General features: G+C 42.1%; 1 protein-coding gene across 3 annotated transcripts in view; it reads right to left on the bottom strand.

Annotated features, from left to right (window-relative positions):
• CD200R1 (CD200 receptor 1) overlaps positions 1-25,640 on the bottom strand; it is a 49,918-nt gene extending 24,278 nt beyond the window's left edge. Inside the window, exons 1-3 of one of the 3 annotated variants that reach the window (XM_048944939.1) lie at positions 22,130-25,640; positions 21,111-21,419; positions 20,254-20,502 (exon numbers count right to left, since the gene is read on the bottom strand). In XM_048944939.1, coding sequence (XP_048800896.1) covers positions 20,254-20,502; positions 21,111-21,419; positions 22,130-22,265 — 694 coding nt within the window. In that variant the 5' untranslated portion in view covers positions 22,266-25,640. Of the gene's footprint in view, positions 1-20,253; positions 20,503-21,110 lie in introns of all 3 variants that reach the window. The other 2 variants (XM_048944931.1, XM_048944954.1) reach the window with 2 other exon arrangements.
• Between the last annotated feature and the right edge of the window lie 451 nt (positions 25,641-26,091).

Genomic DNA, 26,091 nt, shown 5'->3' with positions numbered 1-26,091 from the left:
CCTGTCTCGAAACCTTCTGCGGGCAATGTCCGTACTTCACAGTTTCTAACATCCTGAGCTAGCTTTGAGCTAGCTTTAGAAATGGAAGAGGTACAGACGAGTCAGCAGTTCTGCACCTCGCCAGGCAGAGCAACTTGTTCATGCAACTAACTGCTGCCCCGTGGAGATGAGTGTTCAACGCAATGGCACGTCAGCTTACTTGGAGCTAGCTCTGGTATCACTAACATATGAACAATTCTGTTGATGTGGAATGTTGTGGCTCTTTCTCAGCATTAAGATTCCTAAAAACATGTGATTCACACCAGCTCAAAAGTCCTGCTTTAGCAAAGATATCTAGGAGTTTTACCCTGTGATACGCTTTGGTTATACTGCAGCCTACCTCCCAGAAAGACTCGCCTTGAACCCTGCTCCAGATTGTGCAAAGAAGACTGGGTTAGTTGGAGAAGTGCACTGAGGGCGGATGACTGAAAAGTGGGGAGGAAGTGACTCAGAGGACCGGATTAAATGAGACAGATGTTTGGTGAGCAGGAACTTGCAGATGAGCCCTAGCTCCCCTCTGTGCTGGAGATCCAAAACTGGAGTCAGCCCTTCTTTTCTTTAGTCAGGAGGAAAATCTTGCAAGAGGTTGTACTGAAATAAGTTACTGTTAAGGCTCTGCTTTCTCAACAGGAAGATGTTTCACTTCTCTGATTCCTTAAAATGCTGAGCATTCTTCACTCTGTTCTTCTCCATCTGGATCAGAGGATTTCATTCCCCATACCACTATTTTCGGTCTCTGGGCTTGTGGGATTGCCTCTCCCCTGAAGATACTTTGGTACAAGTCTGCTTGTTTGCCACACAACCCTTTGCCAAAATAAGAGTCCCCTTTAGAACCAAGAGCTTTTTGAGGAATGAGACAGGTGAAAGACACCGCTCTGATGGTCATTGCTATGTGATGCAACAACTGAGATTCACCCTGTATGCACCTTGGTTTCCATCTGGGTGGATGGCAACAGACACCTGATGTATCACTGGGAAATGCGGTGAGTTCCATGACAACAGTCCTAACCTCAGGCAGACAAGGCTACCAACACCAGATAGCTGAATATTTAAAGAAATCATGCATGCAAACAGGATCTCAGTCTCCGTGTAATCCTCTGGTGGACAGAGTCACAAAAATATAAATAATACAGTCCTGTGATGTTGGGAGTTTTTGGTTAAAGGTGTGGACTTCAGGAGAATGAAACTTGGTGTCTTCATTTCCTTAGGGGAGAAAGACTTGAGAGGCAATTTCTGGACTTCTTGTGGATAGTTTTTCTACTGCTTTTTAATTTGCAAACCGTATTATTAAAATCTGTTTTGGAATTTGAAATCCACATACACTAAGCATTAACAACATTTAGGAACATAGGAAAACTAAAAGCTGGAAGCTATTCTGTTACCTTCCTCCTGCTGCGGAAGAGCTAGTGTTGGAGGCTAAAGCAAGAAAAACACAGATCAGAGATCAATGGACTGTGGAGAGAGTCAAATGCCATGGTTTGGTAGATTCTGGCATGTTAGTTTGGAGTTGTAGTCCTTGTAAGAGAGATGAGATTGTTTTTCTGTCTTGCACTTCAGCTATATGTAAAGCTGTGGAGGAAAGTAAATGAAAATTATGACTACAAGATGAAAGAAAAAAGGAAGCTAAGAGAAGCATTTGATTCAAGTCTGAGGTATCTGATGGTGGTGGCATGTGGCTAATGTATGAGAGCTTTTTTAAGGCCACTCTGAAATTATAGACTAAGTTTATTAGGAACTCCAATGCATTATGTATTTCACTCTGCAATTGGAAAAAGATAAAGAACTGAAAGCAGTTCTGGATCTGAATACCTCCTGTACCTTTAGAAAGCTAGCTTTTCCACCGTGCAGTCAAGGCATGCAGAAGTGAGCATTGTATGTGCGGGTGTGTGTATTCATACAATTTTAGAACTATAAAATCGTTTGAGTAGGAAGGGACCACTTAAGGTCATCTAGTCCAACTCCCCTGCAATGAACAGGGACACCTACAGCTACATCGGGTTGCTCAGAGCCCCATCCAGCCTGGCCTAGAATGTCTCCAGGGATGGGGCATACTCCACATCTCCGGACAACCTGTTCCAGCGCCTCATCACCCTTATTTTAAAAATTCTTCCTTATATCCAGTCTAAATCTCTCCTCTTTTAGTTTGAACCCATTTCACCTCTGATCTCCACAGACCCTGCTGAAGAGTCTGTTCCCTTCTTTCTTATAGCTTCCATTTTAGATACTGACAGGCCACTCTCAGGTCTCTGCAGTGCCTTCTCATTTCCAGGATGAACAGCCCCAGCTCTCTCAGCCTGTCCTTATATGGGAGGTGTTCCATGCCTTGGATCATTTTTGTGGCTCTCCTCTGGACACACTCTGACAGGTCCACATTTGTCCTGTACTGAGGACTCCATATCTGGATTCAGTACTCCAGGTGAGGCCTCACCAGCGCAGAGTAGAAGGGCAGGTTCACTTCTTGATTTGCTGGCCGTGCTTCTTTGAATGTAGCTCAGGATACAGTTGGCTTTCTGGGCTGCAAGAGCACACTGCTGGTGCATGTCCAGCTTGCCATCTAACAGTACTCCCAGGTCCTTTATGTGCTCCATCCTTACAACCTCGAGCTTGTGAGGAATATTTGATTGTTGGGGTTGCCATGACCCAGGTGCACGAACTTGCACTTCAATTTGTTGAACATCATGAGGTTAACCTGGGCCCATTGCTCGAGCCTGTCTGGGTCTCTCTGCATGGTACCTCATCCTTTGGGTATGCTGACTATACCATACAGCTTGATGTCATCTGCAGACTTGCTGAGGGTACACTCAATCTCAGTGATGTAATTCATGAAGATGTTAAAGAGTAGCAGTCCCCGTACTGACCCCTGAGAGATACCACTCATCACTGATCTCCATCTGGATATTGAGCCATTGACCACCACGTTCTGGGTATGATCTCACAGTCAGTTCTTGTCCATCAAATAGTCCACCCATCAAATCCATATCTTTCTAATGAGAAGGATGTTATGGGGGATTATGTGAAAGGCCTTATTGAAGTCTATATTGTTGCTGTCTACAGACAGTTTCAGTCAAATTGACTTTTCATGTGCAGGATGGTTACAGTACTGTTTAAATATTTGTGCTAGACTCATGCTTTTGAATCAAAAAAGGCTTCCCAAATCCAGTTATACTGCCACATAGAATTAGCAAAATCTCAAGTTTGCCATTCAGAACAGTTATTTTCAGCATGGTATCTTTGAACACTGCAGAGGAAACTTCTCTCAGTTCTTCTGGTTTATTAGGATAGCCTCTCTCCTATGTGAAGGTCAACTTAGCACAGGTAAATTCACAGTAAACTCACAGTTCAAAATCATTTTTAAACGGTGGAAATTCCACTGAGATCCATCATGACATTCATCAGTATTCACTGAAAGTTGAAATTAGTCAATTTTTTGTAAAACAAAAACCTGTCAGATATCTGTCTAAAATCATCTTTGCTTTAAAACTTTTGGCAGGGTTAAGTGGAACTTCAGGGGAGAAAAGATGAAGCCTTTCTATCTTTCTTTCTGATCACTGCCATTGAAGTGACCAAGAATATTCATTAATAAATTTCATCCTGAAAAGGCCAAATTTTACAAGCTGTATATTGTCAAATTCATTAGTTTCATTAGAATTTTGTCTCAAGGCATGAAGAAACCTGTGTGAAATAAATGATCAGGTTGTCCTGACTTGTACGCATTCATTTCCTCAATTGTAGCAAGAAATGCTTTTCTGGAAGCTCTAATCCTTTGGTGAGATAACTACAATAGCATACAAAGAACCATGTAAGTGGAAACACAGGAGATTAAATTTAATCTGATGTCAACATGCAAATATGCGGGAAACATGTACAAAGGAAAAGTGCAGGTGTTAAAGGATGTTTTAACTGAGTGAAAAAGAAGCAACACCCACCAAGTTACATCCAGTCAAATTCAAACCGTAAATCAGACATGGTTGTTTTTTGGTTTTGTTTTGTTTTTTTTTTAAGTGAGTATGACTCACTTGTTGGAACAAACTACTGTAGGAAGTAATGATTCCCATGCCTCAATGTCTTCAGATTAAAAACCAGCTGCCTTCTTAGAAAAGTGCTCTACTGAAGCCTGGGTTTTCTGGCCACAGAGAATGAGTACTGGCAATATCTCATTTTTTTTAGATAAAGAGGAAGTTTCCCATGGCATTTGAAACACCCTTTATACATATCTATACACTCCTCCCAGGATCAGACTTAAACACGGTAGTGAATGGTGTAGCAGTGATGAAACTAATCTGCAGATGATTGAGAGAAGTTATGTGTTCTCAGCTTTAGGATCTTCTGTGCTATTCTTTATTTTTCCAGAAAAGCAAAACAAAACAAAACCAAACCCGAGAGCTATAGGTGGGAAAAGGAGACTATATTAAAAAAAGAAACTCATAATTTCCTCAAGGCTACAGAAGATCAGGTGTGACCAAAATACAGAGAGCGACACTGCTGTTTACTGACTGCAATCCACATCCCTCCTCTGCCTCTAGGGGGGCTGAGGGGTCAGCAATGAAGTTGAGGATAGGAAAGTGGGGAGAAATGTTGTTCTTTTAATATTTTCTTCCTGTTTCCTACTAGCCACATGTTTTTATCAATTGACAATAATTTTCCCATGTCGAGTCTGTTTTGCCCATGACAGTAATTCATAAGGAATCTTCTTGTTTCTTTCTTGACTCATGAGATTTCTCATTCCCGTTCTATTTTCTTACCCTGTCCCACTCAGGGTGAGGGGAGTAAGTGAGCAGCTATGTGGGCTATTTGTTAGCTAAATCTGATCTAGGATGGTCATTTTAGGTGCAAAATCATTCAGTTATAATTAGTTTTATCAAGATGTAGCAAAGTCTAAATGAATCTCTATTCTAACCTCAGAAAGCCCCGTTTATTTATTTATTGAACAAATGTCCTGATTATGTTTTTAGTGTACAGAATGGATTTTCCTAGTTTCATGGTGCTGTTCTTGCCACTTTTAGAGAAAGGGAAGAGAATTGATTTGTAGGGATCAGGACAGGCTGGAAGTATAGATATCTCTTCCAATTTTGCCACTGGCAGATTCTGTGACCTTCTGTTTTTGCCAGTGGACTGTAAAAACAGCTTGTGTCAGCAGAAAGGCCCAATTCCCAGGCTACATGCATTATATACATATAATGCTGATGTTATGTTCCAGGTGCATGTGTTGGAAGTTGAGAACAAATTGTCTCCTCTCTGGTGAGTAGACTTGCTAATCTAAACAGCTTGTCTTTTTCTGATGCTGACATATGAATAGGAATCAGCCCTGCTTGTTGCACCTGTATCAACGAGGCCTGTCTGGTACAGAAGATGGGGTGGAACTCTAAATATCATTTCATATGGGAATTTAGTACTACTGAGAACATTTCAAATGAAAAAAAAAAAAAGAAAAAAAGAACAAGATAGTATCACTCCGGTAGCTGCAGTGTTTGTTTCTATGTTTTAATCAGCTCAGAACATAATGTACATATTGGTGAATAAAAGTGATGATGTGAAATTTGCATCTCTCCAGTGCAATGTGAATAAAGCAGTGAGTTAGAAGCTCAGAAATGATGACTTGGGCAGTAGAAATGACATGTTGTCTCACACTGCTCTGTTCTTTCTTTAGAAACTGCTGTAGCAGCTATTTGGGAAGAAAATGCTGAAATCATGATGTAGAATGAAACAGCATTAAAATCCAGGAAATGCAACTCTAGTTTTGATGAGCCAAAAGAGGGTATTAAGTTTTCCGCTTGGGGATGGTTTTCAAAACCTCGAGCCCTTTGATTATGATGGCATCTTATGACTGGAGCTCTGTAAAGAGCATCTGGTTTTTCTGATAAGCAGTTCACTAATGAATGCCATTTCTGTCAGTAAACACGCGGCAGGAGTACAGCAGTTTTCTTCCCAAAAAATCATTTTGTTATACATTGTTGTGACCCAAATCACCAAATACAAATAAGGTTTCCTGCTCTGCTACCCACGTTCAGAACGGACTTTTTGCCTAATAAAGTGGGTCATTCATACAATGTGGGGAAATAATTTTTATGCAAATTCACCAGCCTACTTTTCTCCCTGGCTGATGTCTTGTGCTGATAAACATGTGGTAAGATCTTGTTTCACCATAAACACTGACAGATCAGAAGTGACTTTTCAAGGAATATCTTGTTTGTGTTGTATGGTTCTCCCACTGAACTTACCTGCAGTCCACCTACTTTTCAGCTACTCTGGCAGAAAGAGATAAGTGTTACCTTTTCTCTAGAGAAGAAAACTGTCTACAGGTTAATCTAGAATGCACAGCAAACTGAGCTATTGCTTTATTTCAAAATGTTTCAAAACACAGTGTCAGATAATCCTTATCAGTTTTTCCTCACTATCCAGTCTGTAAGACTTTATTGTTTTGATGATGTACATTTAACCTGTGGGTAACTTCAGTAGATTAAAAAGAAGAGAACATGAGTTGGTCAGTCATCCCTGCCTTGCAGCCAAAGCAGATAACACTTCCCTCTTTCAGAAATATGTTTTAGGATGGAAAGAAATATGTTATTCACCACAAAGTGAAAGATTAATTTGTTCAGGGGAGCGGGGTTTGTATTATTAAAAGTATTTTTGAAGTTCTACTTCCTGTAAAGCTTGAGGAGAAAGTCTGCAGTACTTTATGACTTCTATCTAATGTAATTACTTGAATTAGGTATAGCATAATGACTGGTCACCGTTGTTTTATTTTAAAACATTTAAATGAAAGCATTTAATTAAAATGTAACTGCTGCATTGAGACTGCTGTAAAGATTCATCTTTGTCTAAAAGTAAACTCATTCTTCATCTGAGAACTAAGCAAGACAAACGAGAAAAAACTTTTTAAGGAAATTTCTTCATTAAATCAGAAAAGACAGTTAGCATCATGAGAATTACTGCTTCTTGCCATGGCACAAAACATGAAATAAGCAAAACTGAGTTTGCTATAAGGAGGTACTTGTGTTATCTTGGATGCGCTTGACAGCTGTGATTTGACTCAGTGTTCTCAAAGTTCAGTATTCAGCTGAGTTCAAAGTTGCCTCTCAGTGCAGTGCACATGAATGGGCTGTGTGCTTTTCCCATTCCATGGAGAAAGGGATTTGTTCGCTGAGGTTGTTTGTAGCCCAAATGACAGCAAATATGAGCAATCCTAACATTGTTTTCACCTCTATTTGTAATTTCTCACTCTTTTCAATCTGTGATCCTGAAAAGAACCAAAGCTATTTATCTGGAGTAAAATGCATGATCAATAGACAGTGACACTCCTCAACTAAGTTGCTGATACATCTGAAACATCACAGAAAGTGGACAGGGGACAACATCAAAGACCTTACCAGTACCTCACATAAATATAATCCTGTGCTGCTATTCATGCATGGGCTCTCAACCTTTCTCATTCAGGTTCTTCTTGTGCTTTTTTCTTCCTCTTACAGAAATACTCCCATATACATACACTGCAAATCCACGTGATTTTCAAATCCACCTCTGAGGCAGTATGTGAAGGAGTTTCATAACTGAGTATTTTTCTTAGTGAAATGGGCTACCCACCTGCAAGACCTGAGACTCACTGGTTTAGAGAGTTGCTTGTGCTTGCCCAGTTTCATAACATACTGCATTTTGATGACATTACCAGGCAACACATGAAATGAATAAACAGTACTTGATGCAGTGTAAGATAACCTTCCGATACACAAGTGTTAAGCAGACTACTTAATAGGAAAAAGTGCATGTGCATGAGTGGAAACACCACACATAGTAACAATAAACATAGGTCCAGCCAGCCTTTTGATAGGAAGACGGGTGGCAGTAAGTGAAGATGAAGCAAGTCCTATTATTTTGCCATTATACCACCTATATTGTGAACATTTGCAACTCTAGACTGAGTATTTGGCACTGGACAGTCCCCCATCACCAAAATTACTTCAGCAAGTAGATATTTTTGCACTGTTGAGCAGACTAGAAGTTGTAGATTTTTAATTTATTCACAGATTTGTGTAGATCTCTTTCCAGGCTGATTATTATCCTAGAGAGGAACAAACCAATACAAGCAAGAATCAATTGAATGAAGGTCTGGATGGAAGCAAACTATAGTATTGTGCTCATTGTAAGCACTGCCTTTCAGAACAAGACAATCTTGCTCACTGGTAGCTGTGAGTGATATGCAGCCTGTTTTACAGTCCTACAAGAAACAATATATTTTGTGGCTACCACAGTGATGCACGACTCACACCATCTGCTCTCTCCCATTTCTGTAGATATGCCTACATTACAGTCCCTAACAGTGACTGCTCTGTATGTAAATCTAGATGCAGCAAATGAACCAGACTTCTAAGCAGATTTAATGAAGCTCATCCCTGCACAGTTAGTTTGCCCTTTGCAGTGGTTGGATTCAGGGAGCACTAACAGGTACCAGGAGCCCTGACTGAGCCTCTACTCACAAATGGGACAGGAGCCCCCATTTAAACCCAAGCCTAGATCTTTGCTTTCTGCTTGATCTCTAGCTTGGATATGCTGCTGCTTTACTCTAGACTCATTTCACAGCTGCAGTCAGGCTGCTGAAGCTGGAGAGCTTCCAGTCCATGCCTTTTTGCAGAGCTGGACCCCCTGTACCTACTTTGCTCAGCCTTTCTTCACAGGGCTGATCTGCAGCTGATAACCCCTGCAGCAGAGCTCTGATGGGATAGGAGTCTTTCCTTATCTTGTTTAATCTAAAAGAGAGCATTCTTTTTCTGAGCTGGTGGCAGAAACATATCCTTCATTGAGCATTGAAAATGCTCCTGTCTTACCAGCCCCTCCCCAACTCTTCTGCAAAGTGCTGACAAAATAAGTCTTTCTACATTTGCACTGTTGATGCCTTCTTCCAGATAAGAAGCGTTTGGCCATTAATGGGAGCATAGTTCTGAACCACATACAAAGAGACCTCCTTGGAGAGAAACTGAGGAATGAGGGAGATGCTCCTTGTATGCTAGGAATTGGTACCAATTCTATTCTAGTGCCAATCTGTCCTAGTGTATGCCATCCATCTGGCATGTCCTAGAGTATGCCATCCATGCAGCATGACAAAGAATAAATACAAGGCCTGAGGGAGCAGCTAGCATATATCAGCCTTACTTGTCCATGGGATCCTTACTTAAGTGAGAAGTTCTGCTGGAGAAAACTCCTTTTTGTGGGGAGTTTTTTGTTACTACTGTCACTTCTATCAATTGTCAATTATTTGCATAGTACCTTATGCTTCTATTCGTTGCTCCCCATCTCTAAAGTACTGACAAAAGCACCTGCTTATCTCAGTGATGGATTGTTAGATACCAGATTAAAGATAACTTCTGAACTACATAGGCCTTGGTCAGCAGACTCTGTGAGGATGTCGTGCACATTAAAGTGATGTGGATGGACTTCTGCATGATGCCCTAGCACAAGCTGGCAAGTTGTAATGAGTTACAGTAGTAATAATGAATAAGTCTGTAGCTGGGTGTTTGCTGTGTCCTAAGTAAAACTTTCTGTTAATGCTTAAGTCTCAAAGCTTGTTTACTGGACATTTTTGGTAGGGAAAAACTGAAGGCAATCTCTGGGTCTCTCAGGGAAAAGTCTGCCATGCATTTCTTACAGTTTGCCTTGCCACTCAGTTCAGAGAAAACTAATTCACATGAAATAAACATAAATGATAACATAAGGTTGGTGGTTAAAATGTAAATATGGCTAGTACTCAGACCAAGTATAGTTGGTCTGTATATGCTAAGTATTTATCTGAAAACAAACTATATTTCTCTGATAATATCTGAAATCATGGCAAAGCCCACAGTCTCATGTTTGAGAATGCTGAAGAACGGTATCATAAAATAAGCAGTGTGCCCTTTGCTTTGAGCACTCTGTTAGTAACTTCTGTCAGAGAGAGGAAAGTAGGTCTTGAACTGTCAATTCTTTTTGTGAACAGCGAACGGCTCCACCTGTGCATGAGCAATACCAGGTGTGCCTACTCTGCATGAGTGGATGTGAGCTCAGGTTGCTGTGCTGCAAGGATGGCTCTGTAATAAGCAGTACCTTTCAACTGCAGCAGGCTCACTTTCACTCTGTGGACTCGATCTTCGTGTTAATTTAAAATACATGTTTTGCTTGTGTGGCTTTCAGTTATGTTACCACAAAGGACTAATAGCACCCTCAGTTTACTCACGTGAAATGCTTGTGCTGTTTCTCATTTTTCACTGCAGAAGGAAAAAAGGGTTTTTGCTCTGATGGGTAATTTATACCACACTTCTGGTCTGTATGGTATAGACTGTGTAGAAACTGTACTGCCCACACATATAGACCTGTGTGTCTAGGTGGCACCTTTCAGTCGGTTTAACTAACTTTTCTTCAAAAAGAAAAAATGTATATGGCTGTGCACAAGTCTCTTTTAATGAAGGGTCAAAATTAATGACTGCATCAGTATCAAACATGACTCACATCTGTTCTCCAGCTAGACTGCTAACAAGAGAGTGAGTGACCAAGCATTGGTGGGACTCAACACAGCACAGCAAGTGCTGTCATATATCAATCCCTTGATGTAAAATATGTCTTTTCAAACAAAAGGCTGCCCACGCTTTCTGGTGTTAGCAAAATGTTCTTGGGAGTTACTGATCTAAATGAAAAATTAAAGGAAAAAATCAAATATTGACATGAGGCAGACATCTACCACAGATAATCTCAGCTCAAAATTGTAATATTTATCAATAAAATAAATTGTACGAAACATTCTAATGGATCTGAGAAATACTGTTAAGAGCTGATCATACCACAACTGCTTATAGGCACCCAGCCGTGCTTCTGCACAGTACTTACATAGAGATCACTCACAAAAACTAAGAACCAGAACAAAAGCAAACAAGAAACACCGCAGTACAGTTTGGTCAAAGTAAAGTACTTATATATTTTGAAGCATTTCATTTTTAGATAAATAATTTAGGCTCTGTTTTGCCTCTCCATTTTATTTAACCCTTTTCCAAAGTGATAATTTGCCAAAGGTTGCTAAACCATTTCATTGTTATATCACGTGGAAGAAAGGAATTACAGATTCAAGTGCCACTGTGTCTGTAGCACAAGCTCAGATCAGCTTTGTTCCAGATTTCAGACTTCCTGTTTGCTGCTGAGCAGGTAATTGCTTGTAATTTCCTGACTATAAGCACATACATATTCAAAGGGTTATGGTGTGGGTAACACACATAGAAGAGAACACACACAGAAGTTTAAGGGGTGCTTCTGGAGCAAGGTATTGCTAACCTAGGGTAGGTAGAACTGAGATTGCTGGGGAGCTCACACACTGAGAGGACGTGGGAGGATTTTTCATAATCCTCAGATGGACAGATACAGTGAGTAAAATACAAAGAACCTGTGGTCACAGATTTGCTGTCTTGCAACTAAGCATTGTGGCAGAGGAAGACTTGAAACCTACTGATCTCTGTTTTGGTAATGGAAATTTAGAAGTAATTGTTGGTTTTCTCACTAAAAGCTCTTCCTACTTCTTGCTCGCTTTGTACCTTTAGTATACATTACATTGAGAAGTAAAATAGAAGAAAAGGAAAAAAAAAAAGACAAAGAATCATGTTAAAAATGTACTGGCTTGAAAATTAAGCCATCAGATATAAGGAAAGGCCCTGACAAGCACTGAATAGCTTAAATGCATTGTTTTACAGTCTGCACATAATGACCATGTGACACATATACAGACCAGAGGGAAAGGCTGTCCAGAAACAACCAACAAGGGGTGCCATCATTTTGACCAACTTTGGCTGAGCAGATGCTTGCATGGACTGCAGCTGAGACAAGCTGGGTATGTAGGAGAAAAGAAACTGCAGGGGAACCAGCTGTGTTAGAAGTGCTGGTGATAGCTCAGTACGGTTGTTTTTCACTTGCTTGACATATAGGCACTGTGCTGGAACTCGGAGTGACGTCTGCCATTCTGGGTTCTAGTCTTTTTAATCTCCTCTAAGGGAGTTCAGGAATGGATTATCTGCAGACTGTGGAGACCCACTGGTTTGCTTGTGATCGTGTGGTGTCCTGAGAGTAATGCTGAGCTTTGCTGGTGCTGAGGAGAGTGAAAGCTGTGGCTTGGCATGTAAAAAGGAATTGATATAAAAGGTGCTGGCTTCTTTTCTCTCATGCTCTGCCTGGTCACTCACAAGAGTGCAGTGAGGTTGCTGCTTCAATGTAAGGCTGTGAGGCACTGGTGGAGAATGATCACTGCAACTTGTCTGTGGCATTTGTGGAATTCATGAATCAATAGCAGCAAACCTAAAAGAGACATCTGAACTGAAGTCCTTTCTGATGTCTATGGTTTATTTGTGAGTTTTTCCTGGTTTGTTGGATTAAAATAATTCATTGACTGAAGTAACTGTGCACAAATATTCTACACAGAAATCCATGTTTATCTTCAGTCTTAAGCTGTACAAGCTTAACAAGAGATTTTCTGATGCTAAATTCAGCAAGTTTTTGTAAAGACCAATAGTTATGAGATATATAACTCTTCTTCCCCTGATGACTGCTTTCAGCTTGTCTCAGCTGAACCCAGAACTCAGAAACTTACTGCTAGAGTGAATGAGAATAACTATGTTCTGCCCAATGGAACTGTGGCTTGTTAGAAAAACTTGAGAAATTGTAAAGATCCATTTATGAATAAAAAGATGCTTGTCTTCACCTCACTCCAACTTTCATTCCCTAGCTCTGTCAAAAGTTTTTTGTCTATAAACTAGCTACTCTTAACAAATGCATAATCTGTGAAAGCCACCCGGGCAGAAATACTCGTCTTTAAAGCAGTCTTCTGCATGAAAAGTATACTGTCCACTAATATCTCGAAGGTATAGACAAACAGCTTCCATCAGGATAGCAGGTACACATGTATTTTCCCATAGCTCTACCCAAAAGCAAACACTTGCTGTGTACTAATATTTTCCTACAGTCCAGATTTTATAGTGGGAGATTCCTACTGAATCTCTCCGAAGGGCACAGGTTTGGTGTCCTCTGGTGTCATAAAGGAAAATGTTTACTATCCCTACTCCAGTAAAATCTGTGGTAAAATCCATATTTTTCTTTCAGAAAAAAAAAAATATTCCAATTAAAAATTGCAATTAAAATATGTAGGAATAGTAGAAAATTACTTTTCTTGTATACAAGCTGTTGTTTCTTTTATTGCTGCAGATGAAAGTGAGGAAATACCTGGATTTGAAGGAGAGAAAAAGAAAGATCCAATTAAAATAAGCTCCTAGATTCTGGAGTAATGTGACAATTTCAGGTGCTTCAAGTATTGGAGGCTGTACCATTCTTCAGAGGAGTATTGCAAGTGACTGCAAAGGCAGAGCATAACTCACCCAGGACTGCATTCACCAGCACAATGCCAGGTGTCAAATGAATACAATACCTGGCTGCTGCGACATGAGCAGGCATGCAAAATAATTAAGCATCTATGCAAATGTGAGGGAATCAAGGGAGAACCTGTCTCCTCTTCTTTCCTCTGAACCTTTTGGGTGAAGGCACAGAACTACGTGCAGGCAACTCTAAGCCCCAGCTGTGGTGTTTGCCACCAAAGTTTCTTCCTCAAATTGTTATTGCTCTCTTTCAAATGTAGACTGAAAATGCCATTTTTCATACATTTCCATGTGAATATTCAAATATTTTATCTGGTTTTTTTCGTATCTTGGTGCATGACAGTATAGACATGCTAATATTCTTTCTGATCTGCTTGTTCTGTGTACAACCAAGGTAACAGTTCTAAAATACACTATCAGCTCTTTCATCACCAACTCGTGTGTTGAGCAAATAGCAGCATTTAACTTTTAGGATGGAAGGAGAGTTTTCACTGAGCCAAAACAGCACTTGACTCATTGTGAGGATTTCCTGTGCATCTTTTTTTGGTACTGTTAGACTTCAGTCAAGATGTAGACTTCTACATGTTAAATTTAAATATTTAATTCTGAGGCTTTTGGGCTAAAACAAATTGAAATATTCATGAATTCAACATCCATCATAAATATATTCTCAGCTCTGCCCTTGGTGCAAAATTCCTCTCTGGTCTGTTCATTACTGGTTGTTTTTTTTTTTGTTTGGTTGGTTGGGTTTTTTTGCATTTTTTGTTTGGGGGTTTGGGGTTTTTTTTTTTGGTTTTAGGGGTTTTTTGTTTTTGTTTTTTGGGTTTTTTGTTTGTTTTTTGTTTTTTGTTATTGTTGCTGTGGTTGATTTTGTTTGAACCCTGGACGGATTTGCAGTTTGTGAATATCTGTTTTATTTGGTGCCAAGTTTTTGTGTGAGCACAGGGCATTGTAATAGATGTATAAGCGTGGCTGCGAAAACCACAGCACACACACAGCTATTCTCCTCCAAACATGGAAACCATCCAAGTGCTAAATGTGTGGATTTTGGTGGTCTTAGGATTTTCTTTTGTTTGGTTTGTCATTTGGTAATCATGGTGACAAGTGCTCTCCTAACCAGTGAGAGCAATTGTGTCAATGTATTCACTGTCCTAACGCAGAAAGTGTCCTTCTGGGTGATGCCCAGTTCTGGTATCCTTGTAAAGGTGTCTTGGTGGTTGTGCATTGCCCTGTGCTTTGATGGGCTGAGCAGCTGCTTGAATCTGCCATCTGCTTCAAACCAGACTCCCATTCTCAGCCTTGTGTGTCAGGAAGATGCACAAATTTACACACGTTTCTTTGAGTAGGTTCAGCTGTGAGCTTGCCATCACAGTGTTCTCCCTTAAAATCTATCTAAACTGTTTTGAAGACTGCCTTCAAGACCCAGGGAAAATATCAAAGTATACCAATCACCAGAAAGCCCCATAAAAGTAACCAGTACTTGTCGGTGTGTTGTTTGGAACCTCTTGACTGGGGTTAGCTGTTTTCCTAAGAAAAGCTAAACATTTCCTAAGCTGATCTCTGCCGCTTCCTTCCCACACATCTTTCACCTCCAAAAAACAAACAAGAACAACAAAATAAACAGAAAAATAACCACCACCAGAGGCTCACATCCTTCTCTATTTCCTTCCCCCAACCCAGCCCAGCAGCAGAGCAGTCGCTTTCTCTGCTGCCAGTTTGCTGTCCGGCATCATGAAAAGGAAATCTGGGGAGCAAATTCCTGCCTGGTCTCATTTTTCCGTAATTCCTGTGGTGAATTTTCTTCTGTTCCATTCTTTTTTCTTTTTCCATTCAAGCTGCTGTCTGATGTGGATGTGCCACCTAGGCTTGAGTCTGACAGCAAAGGCAAATGGTTGCATGTTCTCCTGACCTCCAGCATTAATAGCTAGATACTCATGAAGGTAGTCAGCCTTGGAGCTTGCTGGAGATCCCTCTTCACAGCACCAAGCCTCCTGTGCTGACAGTATGGAAAAGCATGTGGAAATAGATAACAGTGACTGTGGCTTCTGCTTGTCCCTTCTTTGCACACAACTGGGTGAATATATATTTTGCATTAGATGTTAGGGGCCGGGAACGAAACGTTCTTCCTCTAGTAATGACAAAGTATTATCAGTGTCCAGGCATGATCCCAGCTTATTCCTCTCTCAAAATAATATCAGCTGACATCTTTTCTTTACAGTGTGGTCTTTTGCCAATGCCTGAACACATCCAAAGATGGAAAATTAATAACAGGGCTTTTAAAACTGCTTTTGGAGAAAGCAGCTGTTACAGATAGAGGAGCCTCTGAGTAGCAGAGTTAAGCAGAAATGTCTGTTGTTCATTCGTTTTTAGACACAAGAAGAGCTCTTTTAATGTAGTCATGCCTTCCCTCACAGTCTGCTCTGCAGTTTCATTGCCCCTATAAAGAGAAACTGCCTCCACCTGGAACACAGCATCACTTTCACGCTGGAGCACCATCAGCATTTGAGAGAACCAAGCAGCCTCTGCTTCACTTGCCCTGTCCCCTCCCTGGCTGTTCCTCACCACTGCTGTAGTACTTCCTCCCTTATGGCAATCTTGGGGTAGATCAGACAGGTTGCATGAGTCATAGCACACAGAAGAAAAGCAGGGTACTCTACAGGTTGGTGTGAGAGCTTGTCAGCGAGACAGGCGTGGGTTTATATCCTCATACCAAGCTTCAGAAATACTCTGGGGAACTGAAAATATCTTTCAATGTGTCCCATCAACCATGCTGAAACAGGATTAGTAGGGAAAAGAGCAGAATTGTACTAGGAATTCAGAACTAGCAGTATGGAAGAGCTACAGATGGTGATGCTGGAGAGTTCACTGAGAGTTCTTGCAAGTGAACAGGATGTGAGATGGCTTTACATAATACTTTGGGATAGGCTCACCAAGCAACAAAAGAAAGGGGTCTGTGGTCAACTTGCGGTCTCAGTAGCGTGTCTGTGCTGCAGAAGGACTGATATTTAGAGTAGTACTTACTTAGGGGTAAAGGTGCAATGAGGAAAGTTAGTGTGGTCTCTGAATTTGTCAGAACTGTTTCCTCTTTTTTTTACATATAAGAAGAACAATAATTTAAAACTGGTATATTAAAAACCAATCACAATCAAAAAAAAAGGCAAGCAATCTTTTCTTGCCGAAGCTCACTATGTAGTGAACGTGCCAAAGAGAATATTTGGCATCTGGTGAGATAAAGGACAAAACATTCCAGGTTGTTCCAGTAGCTGCTCAGGAGACAGGACTGAAACTCACAATGTAGAAATCTTGGGTGGCTTTATCCTCAGTCCTGCAGAAGGATTTGTGATGGCTTTGAGAATAAATAGACCAAAGAATGGTGGCAAGGTTGATCATATAATCCTGTGGATTCTACTGTAAGAATTTGATCTCTTTCATCTCTGAAGGAGGACAGAGAGGCTCTGAGCTGTTTGAATGGAAACTCCAGCAAAGAATGCTAGTTATTTTTCTTTCTGGCAAAAGTCAAATACCATATGCTAGCCCCAAACATTACAGCAAGATTCACATCTTGCATTCTGCTGGCACTGGTGGTATATTGCTAACATAGGGGCTAACTCTGTTGGCATCTCTGAAATGTTGACTTGTCCTACAGTTGATGAAGAGAGAGAAAAAAGAGAAGTCTTATCTGTGTATTGTTTGTAATTTACTTAGTAAGAGCCAAGCAGAGTTGCAGCTCTGCAGGTTTTCTTACAGTAAAATACAACCACTGGTGGAGCAGCTGTGTGTCTGCATGTGGGTTTGTATGTACACATGCCCAGAGCTTGTTCAGATGCTGCAGAGAAGCACTTTAGCTGAATACTACTTGCATGCAGTCGGTTGATGCACACTGTGGAAACTTACCAGGATAACTACAAATATCAAAGTCAGTGTGGTTTTCTGCTGGCTTTTGATAAGGCAGTTAGGTTACCACAGTGAATTAGCAGTAATTTGGTTAGCATAGCAGTGAGATGATTCTTCTCTTGTCTCCGAGTTTACTTGAATTGTGTGTCAGCTGTACAAAGTTCAAGCTCTCCTGTGACCAAACAGCCATATGTGACAGCAGATGGGCACAATGAGGCTGTGTCTGTGAGCATGGAATGGAATCATCAGCTGTGTTCATCAAATGTCATGGCCAGAAACAGCCCAGGAAGTGACTTACAGGACTTTATCAGCTGCACCAGAAAAAGGTGAGGAGAAGAAAAGTAGTGGTAAATAAACTACTGATGTCAGCTAAGAAATGGAGGCAAGCTAGTTTGCTATTCAAGGAGAAAACAATACATCTTCCAAGTTATTAGGATTTATGAGCAAGCAATTATGTGTCTTCAAATGGTTTATACCTATTTTTGTCTGTCTAGATGTACTTGGCATGCCTGACACTCAGGGAAAGCCAGGGACAGCCCCACCAGAGGAGCTGCAATGCTGGACCTGTTGCTCACCAATGAAAGTGAACTGATTGGTGACATCAGGATTGGAGGCTGCTGGGGCTGCAGTGACCATGCAGTGATGGAGTTCACACTCTTGAGGGATATCAGATACACAAAATCAGGAAGTTTAATTTTAGGAAGGCCAACTTCCAGCTCATCAGGCAGTTAGTCAACAAAATCCTCTGGGAATCTGTTCTCAAGGACAAGGGAATGGAGCAGAGCTGACAGGTGTTTGAAGAAGCTTTCCTGAGGGCACAAGAGCTCTCCATCCCCAAGTGTAGGAAGTCAGGAAAAGAAGGCAAGAAATCAGCATGGCTGAATCAAGACCTGCTGGTCAAACTGGAGAGCAAGAAGAAAATGCACAGGCAGTGACAACAGGGATGCTGCTGGGCTGTGTAGGGATGAGGTCTGGAAGGCCAAGGCCCAACTGAAAGTGGATTTGTTAAGGGGCACAAAGAAGGGTAAGAAGGGCTTCTGTGGGTACATCAACTGGAAAAGTCCAGGAAGGTGTACCCCCTCTAGTGGATAATCTAGCCAGGCTGATAACAACAGACAAGGAAAAGGCAGAAGTACTCAACAGCATTTTGGCCTCAGCCTTCACTAGCGACTGCTCTACACAGTCTTCCAGTAGATGGCTCAGTTTGTGGTCATTCTTATACAGAGATACAGAATTCTTCCAATGAAAATAATAAATCCACTCAAACTGAAGCTAACTTCAGTCCCTGCATAACCATCTTGAGAAAGTTGCTATTGTTAGTATGCAAGAAAATTTCTTCTGAGCCAGTAAAATAGGATTCTTGAATATGAGGATGTGATGTACTTAAAGTTGAGTGAATTCCTTCTATATACCATGAGTTACTTTCTTATTGTGTTTATTTAAAAAAAAAAAAGGATACTTGCATGGGTGATGACATCTATGGTTACCTTAGAGAAAGGATAAAAGAGAAAGCTGACAAAGATCAGCTAGGATCTGCCCTGCATGTCATATTTCTGCACAGTTACATTGGCTGCTTCATGGATGTTTGCTTCATCTGCCTGAATGCTTTGACACAGTGATTCACGGTGACATCTCACATTGCTGAGACTGAGGCATATAGGGAGTTTCTTTCATCTCTGCTCAGGTGCTGAGTTAGGAATAGCCTTGGACAGCTATGCACATGGATATGCCTTGGCTTCTATGAGTTCCTCTTCTTTCTTGAAAACAAAACATCAGTACTGTAAATGTGAGGACCAAGATTTTTTTGAGAAATGCAGTTCTGGGCTCTAGGAATGCAAGAACAGAATTCCTCCTATTTATTTCTTTTGGTGGGGAATTTCAGAAACATGAGGCTTTACATCTGTGATTATATATATCTGTAACCTCAAGTGAAAATACTTTCATTTTGTTTCTGCATTACTTGTTTGTACTGTAACTTTGCATAGCAGTTTCACCTTGCATACAACTGATAACTGGCCATGCTGCCAGATTGCTGCCAGAACTGTGAAACAGTTACAAACTGATTCTGATCTTGTGCAATACTTCCTGCATTTCTGCATGACTCCTGCCTTCCTTACCTTTGTTTGAGAAAGACAACATTGTCCAAAAGTGTGTACCCAACCTCTGGAAGATATTTTGCTGTCATTTAATCTTCATAGCCTGAAAATCCCATTTTTTCTATCTGCGGAACTGTTCTATCAGTGGAACTGAACTGACCATTTGTTTTGTATTTTTGCTACTGGAAGAAGTATGGCAGCAGGAGGCGGGTCTCGAGCACCAATGAATGAATTCTAAGAGCAGCTGTGATGTTACATATCTCTGATAAACCTGCATGAACATGTGCTGAGCTGGTTCACTTGTGACAGATTCTGACATGACTGCACATGATGTGAAATAGCACCAGAAGCCCTCGTAAACTTCTCTAGGTGTGACCAGAGGGGTGTTATATGTATCACATCCTGCACATACCTGGCATCACAGAATATGCAGAGGTGAAGAACAGCCAAAAGGAAAAAGGAGGCCAGCAGACAAGCAAGGCTGATGACACAGTGATGAAACCGTGCATTGCGGTCTAAAGAGAAACAGTTATTTTAAGTGCACCTCACAAACCATTTACTGCATGCCTGACAGAATCACACCTTCTAGAAAATATTATTTGCTGTATAATTCTGAATAAGACTAATTTCAGCCTTATTTTTAGAAAGGAAGAGTACCATGTTTATCTTCTTGCCTAGAATTTCACAGAGCACTTTTCAATTCTGACAGCACATTTGTTTATCCTTCCCCACCCCAACAAATTTCTCACTGGAAACTTCAGCTCGGCTGCATGGTTGCAGTCATGCCAGCGTCACTGACGTCTTAGTGCAGGAACAGAGGGCTAAACAGGAAACTGAGCACACAAAGGGAAGCTTACGTGAGGAGCAGTCTATGGACTTGGTCTCGTTCAGAGTTGTGTGGGACACGATGCAGGTAGCATTCTTCCCATTGCTGCTACGTGCTGCAAACCTGCTGAGAACTGTCACTGTCCCGTTACTGTGACTGTCTGCTGTGGGTGTGGAGTTGCTCTGTGGGACCCACGAGATCTCAGCAGCCGGCTTCTCTGTCTCTGCCTCGCACACAGGGTTCCCGTGGTCATCGCAGTACAGAGCCATTCTCGGGTAAACTGCAGAGTACCAGGAAGGGGGGAGATGCATGTGGGTTGCTGCAGTGGGATAGGAGGTTTTATCGACTATCCAAAGGGATCATAGTGAGAAGAGGGGAATTGGAAGTGCCATCTCATCACAGCAATGTGTTCCAAAGCCACAAGAGACAAACATAGTATATCTTTTTTCATTCTGGACAATTCTTCTACATTCAAGTGAGATACTACAGCCACGTGCCCTGAGAGGAGGTGTTTCTGGACACTGGGGGTAGGGAATACCCCAGAATACAGGGCTGAATTAGACTAGTCCCAAGCAGCTGTTACTGAGTGACTGCAGGGTATCAGTGTGCTCATTCAGAATCCTTCTTTAAAGTTCTCTAAATTGCTTCACACTCATCATTTATAACTCTACAGGGGAGAAAGCAGCAACAGAAGGTAAGAGAGTTTTGGCAAATAACGAAAGGGAAGAAACAGAGTTACTCTAAATGAAATGCATGACCCTTTGTTGCCATGAGAAAGCTCCTCTTCTTACCCTAAACTTCCTCCCATGCACAAGGAGAGGAGCTTTGTTTGCCCAGGCCTGGACACGGTCCTCTGGAGAAGAGGGAAATGAGGAAGGAGACCCTTACCTAGCACAGTCAGGTGATACGGGTTATGGAAATTCCCATCTGCATTTACCACTTCGCAGGTGTAATTTCCCTCATCAGCCATTGCTACTTGCTGTATCTCAAGTGCATGATCCCAGTCTGGTCTGGATCTCCAGTTTATTCTGTCACTGCAGTTGATTTTTTCTGTCTTGTTACTATCAATCAGGTATGCCAAGGTGCACTGGCGTCCAGTCTTGGGGCTTGTTTTCCATGTTACCATAGTTATATTTGTTTTGTTGGAGCAGGTCATCACAGCGCTGTGACCCAGGTGTGCTGACACTCTGTTAATTCCTGGAGGAGACAAGGAAGGAGAAAGAGGTATGAGAAAGTGCTCAAGATGTCACATATGGCCTTGGAGTTCTCTTCCGTGCTTCATGGGGAAATGTCAGCACCATTACATTCTGAAGTGAGGTCCTGTCACCGCCAGCCCAAGAGCTGCGTGTCTCGTTTTAGACAGAAACCAATTGCCAAATTCATGGCTGTGTTTGCCAAAGTCGGTCCTTCGTTTTTCTCCTTTCCTCTGCACAGCCCATTCCCTAAACCGATGGATAAGTAACACGACTTGGAAGCAAAGGCTGGCTGAGCCCATTGGCGTGGGAAGGTCTCCTGGAGTTCCCTTCCCTCAGCATCATTGCCCAGTACAGGAGAAGAACAAACAAAGACTGACTCCTGTTTTGTGGTAGATATGAACAACCCCCGCAGTCAGGTCAAGCACAAGAGTCAAATTCTCTCCTGGCACTCGAAAACTTATGTGAACCGATTTCCCTGATTATGGCGCCATCGAATGAAAAATGACGAAGTAGAAGAGTAAGTACAACATTTAGCTGAAAGAAAACATCAGAAATTCCCTTTGGCAATTTCTAAGATCCTTTCCCTTACTTTTTTTGGTTGTTTTTTTTTCCCCATCTGAAGAAGAATTGAGAAAAAGATCATTGTGATGCACTGCTCCTTCCTTCTCAGCCCTTCACAGACACTTGATCCCTAAATACTGTCAGAACTACCTGTAGCTCCTGTGACTGCGGTGCTGGTGAGCAGAACAATGGTCCATGTGGTGCTCCTGACCACTTCCAAGGCAGCTCTTGTTTTCATGGGTGATGCAGGCTTCTTGCACCATCCAGCTTGCTGTGAGTTCCCCATCTTCCCCTGCTAGGGATCTGCAGCACTTAGAGCCACTGCTCTTCCTGTGCTCATACAGACCCCTGACTGTGGCTACAGCTTGATGGTTATTCATATCAAGAAGCTTCTTCCTGTGCACTGAATTGGTCAACGTAAAGGAAGTTGTATTGGTATTTGCTTTCCGCTTTCTGGACTTCTGCATAATGTTACTTAGAGAAGATAAAATCTGTAGCAGAGGTTGCACAAAGTACAAGCAGAGTGACTTTTATGTCTGGCTCTGATCCAACAGTGGGGATTTTATCATCAAGAATGGGGGCAAGGTTATTCTTATCCTACTGCTTAAAGGATGCTCGGCATATTAAAAAGCCAAATAAAACCCTCTTAAAATCCATTTCCCTTCCAGCCTACTCTATTTTCCTCTTGTACCAAACAGCCTAAGACTTCTTCTCTAAAATGTATTGCCAGTCCCTGCTCCCCTCCAGGCAGGGAAGGTGGGTAAGTAGAGGCTGCCCACGTGATTAAGCCTGCTGTCATATCAGCAAAGGTACCTTCCTAGATATAAGATGTACCTCTTTGGAAATGAATGCAGTGAATGGAGTTTTATCTCCAAAGTGTTAGCCTTCCCAGCGCTTGAAGCCACCGGGCTGGAATGAGGTGCTGCCTATTTTGCCTGTTCCTAAGGGAACAGAGCTCTTTGCCCCATAGCAGTCATCTGTTTTATAGATGTCCATGGCTGTGCTGAAATGTGCCTGCCTGAAAGGGCTTTGGTCCTCTGGTCAAACAGACACAAAGCATCCACAGATGAAGAAACCATTGGCAAGAAGGCAGATATCTCACCACCATCCCTCCTCCAAATTGCAGGTGTTAGCTGAGAAGGGGCATAGCGCCCATTGATGACTCAAAGGTGAATCTGGATAAGTTCAAGAGGTAAGTTGGGCTTCCTGTGTTCACAGTTTCTGTATTTAGAATAGCCAACAGTCACGATACACTGAAATTTTCATCTCTGCCGTTGTTGCAGTTTTATTTCCAAAATATTTGACAAGCAATTTCAGCTACCTTGGTCAGTACAGCCTCTGCTGTGTGGTTTGGAGGTCATGTGCAACAAGCATTTAAAATGTGTAGACATGAGCCCAAGATGAAAAGAACATATTTAACACTCTGATGCAGATATCCCTCTAGCATGGGAGCTTCAGCCACTTCCTCTTGATGACAGAGCTTAGCACTAACGGACAGAGGAAGAAAACATGGCCTGAGCCATGAAAACTGGAAGCACTGAGGTTCACATTCTCCTAGTTAATGTCGTTTTTTCAGTTTGAATTACAAGCTGCTCACAGCACAGCAATTTACTGCATGCCTATGATGAAGGGAAAGGCCATGAAAGTGCAATATGGAGGGGGTCCAGTGGTGGGGCTGGCTGCTGTTTCTCAAGTTTTGGAAGGTCATCCTCTGTCGTCCTTTAACACTGGAGCCACACAGAATGGTAATAAGGTGGCACGAGCATCATTGGTGTGTCACAGGTAGTTGCTCTGTGCAGCAGAGTTTCTGACCGGGCTGTTTTACATCTGCCTCTAGCACATCTTTGGAGCTGGTTCTAGGTGTCGTTCAGCCTCAGACTGTTTCCTCCGCCTCATTTCAGACTTCTGTGTTTTGAGAGACTGATTTTCTCGTGGTAGCAAAGTACAGCGAATGACTGCAAGGTGCCCTGCTTCCTTTGTGTCATTTCTTCAATGCTGCAGGAGTCCTGGGGGGACTTTGTGCATGCATCACACCTCTAGCAGTGGCCTTATCCTTCCCATTTCCTCCCCAGTTAGTGATGTACCAAGGGCTGTTTTTAGCTACCGGTGTCCCAAAGCGCACTGCGGAGCAGTTGCTCGCCAGCTGGCTCACCCCCGGGCACCAAATGGCAAACACCTCCTCGAGTCCTGGGGAACACAGCACTGTCTGTGTAAGGGTGTTTCCATGTGCACACACTGCCTGCACCCTCACTTCCATCTCGTGGGCATAGCGAGCAACAACAACCACTTGGGAAGCTCCTCCTATTACATGAGAGTCCGACCTTTTGCATCGCCTGGGCTGCACAGAATGAAGGGGAATTGTTCCAGGCTACATTTATGTCGGTTGCTCCTGAAGTAATGGCTCCTAATTATATCCATGGAAACTACAACAGATACAAAGAGCACAATAACACTATTTGATTGAGCAAATTCTCAGCGACAAAACACTAGTTTTCAAAATAGTCACCAGATTAGCTGTGAATTTTTGCGAGCAATGAACAGGAGCCTGCCCTGCGTACCACACTCGTCGAAACCTGCACCAGCAGAGGTGCCCCACTGTCATCACTGCTGAAACACACCACTCACTGCCTCACTGTGCTCACATCCACTGTTGGATCTCCACAAATGTTCAGCAAGCATCAGTGAATGTCAGTGGGTGCCATTTTTTCTGCATGAAGTAACTCGGTGGCACAGCTTTGCTTCATCCACACTCCCATGCCAGACGCAGTTCTGTCACACTGCCCCTCTGCTGCCATCTGTCGCATGGCAATGAAACACAAGGAAATACTGGCAGAAAGGTTCCACCTCTACTGCCATACCAGCAACATCCACCTCTGGTGTTGTTGGCCAACATAATAAAATAAGAGGCATTACTTTTGGAGAGCCCACCATAAAATATATAATATAATTAATGAATGTAAGTAACAAAACTTCTTTCATTTTTTAATTTTTTTTTATTAGAACATACCAGAAAAGAGAGCAGCAAAAGTATAATACTAGTGGGATATATGGCCTTGTTTTTGTGAAACCAGCAGATTGGGCTGATTCGATGGCAGTGGTTGCAACTCTCAGTGATTTCTCCATGTGTTTAATAGGGATTTTTGATGAAATTTTACTCCTCCTGTGCTTCATCCTTGAAAATAATTGTTCATAAAGGTACATACCGCCAAAAAGCGATGACATGAATAAGGTGTGACTGTGAAGAGAAGGGCAAATAGAGGTCTGGTGGCAGGACGTGATCAGATTTTTAGTTGCAACTCTATACATTCCATTTGAAAATTCACAGGTAATGTACTGAAAATGGAACCGCAAATAAACTAAAAATTTGATGATTTTTTCAGCAATCCTGAAACACATTCTCAAATCTCTGTATCAAAACAGAAGCACGGCTGTTCAGAGGACTGTGGTGGCCCAGTGTAACAGTGTAATGGAAACCTCAGAACTGTGACCCATGTGAGCCACAGAGCCCTCAGCATCACTGGATTGTGTCACATGCAGCCTCTGGATGCCATGGCCACAGAAACTCCCAAATGCTAAGAAGGGCAGTGTTGGACTGCTGCCTGTATGCCTAGTACAAAAAGCAGCTGTCAGAGGCTGTTCCACCGTACTAGGCTCCCCAAGGAGGTGGTTGAGTCACCATCCCTGGATGTGTTTAAAAACCATTTGGATGTGGTGCTCAGGGACATGATTTAGTGGTGGGTTGTTAAAGTAAGGATAGTGTGGTTAGATAGTGGTTGGACTTGATGACCTTTAAGGTCTTTTTCAACCTGAGCGATTCTATGGTTACCTAAAGGCTGTTCCTTCATATCCACACACGGCCAGCCTGGTCAGCAGCCTAAGCTTTTTCTCTCTGTTAGTCTATGATTTGTTCGCATCACTGGGGACAACAGGAATACAGATATCTCTACATATCTCCTGTCTGTATTGTATCCGTTGTCGTTTCCATGAATACAATTCGGAGGCATTGCTTTGGGAGCAACCGAAGTATGTGCAGCTCAAGACAGCTTTCCTTCACTCAGCGCGGCCTAAGCAAGCCACCGACGGGTTAAACGCTGCGTAACGCCCAGCCCGCC

The sequence above is a fragment of the Lagopus muta genome, chromosome 1, assembly GCF_023343835.1.
Source record: "Lagopus muta isolate bLagMut1 chromosome 1, bLagMut1 primary, whole genome shotgun sequence".
NCBI classification, from domain to species: domain Eukaryota; kingdom Metazoa; phylum Chordata; class Aves; order Galliformes; family Phasianidae; genus Lagopus; species Lagopus muta.
The sequence above is the reverse complement of the archived record's forward strand: the minus strand, read 5'-3'. Positions and strand labels throughout refer to the sequence as shown.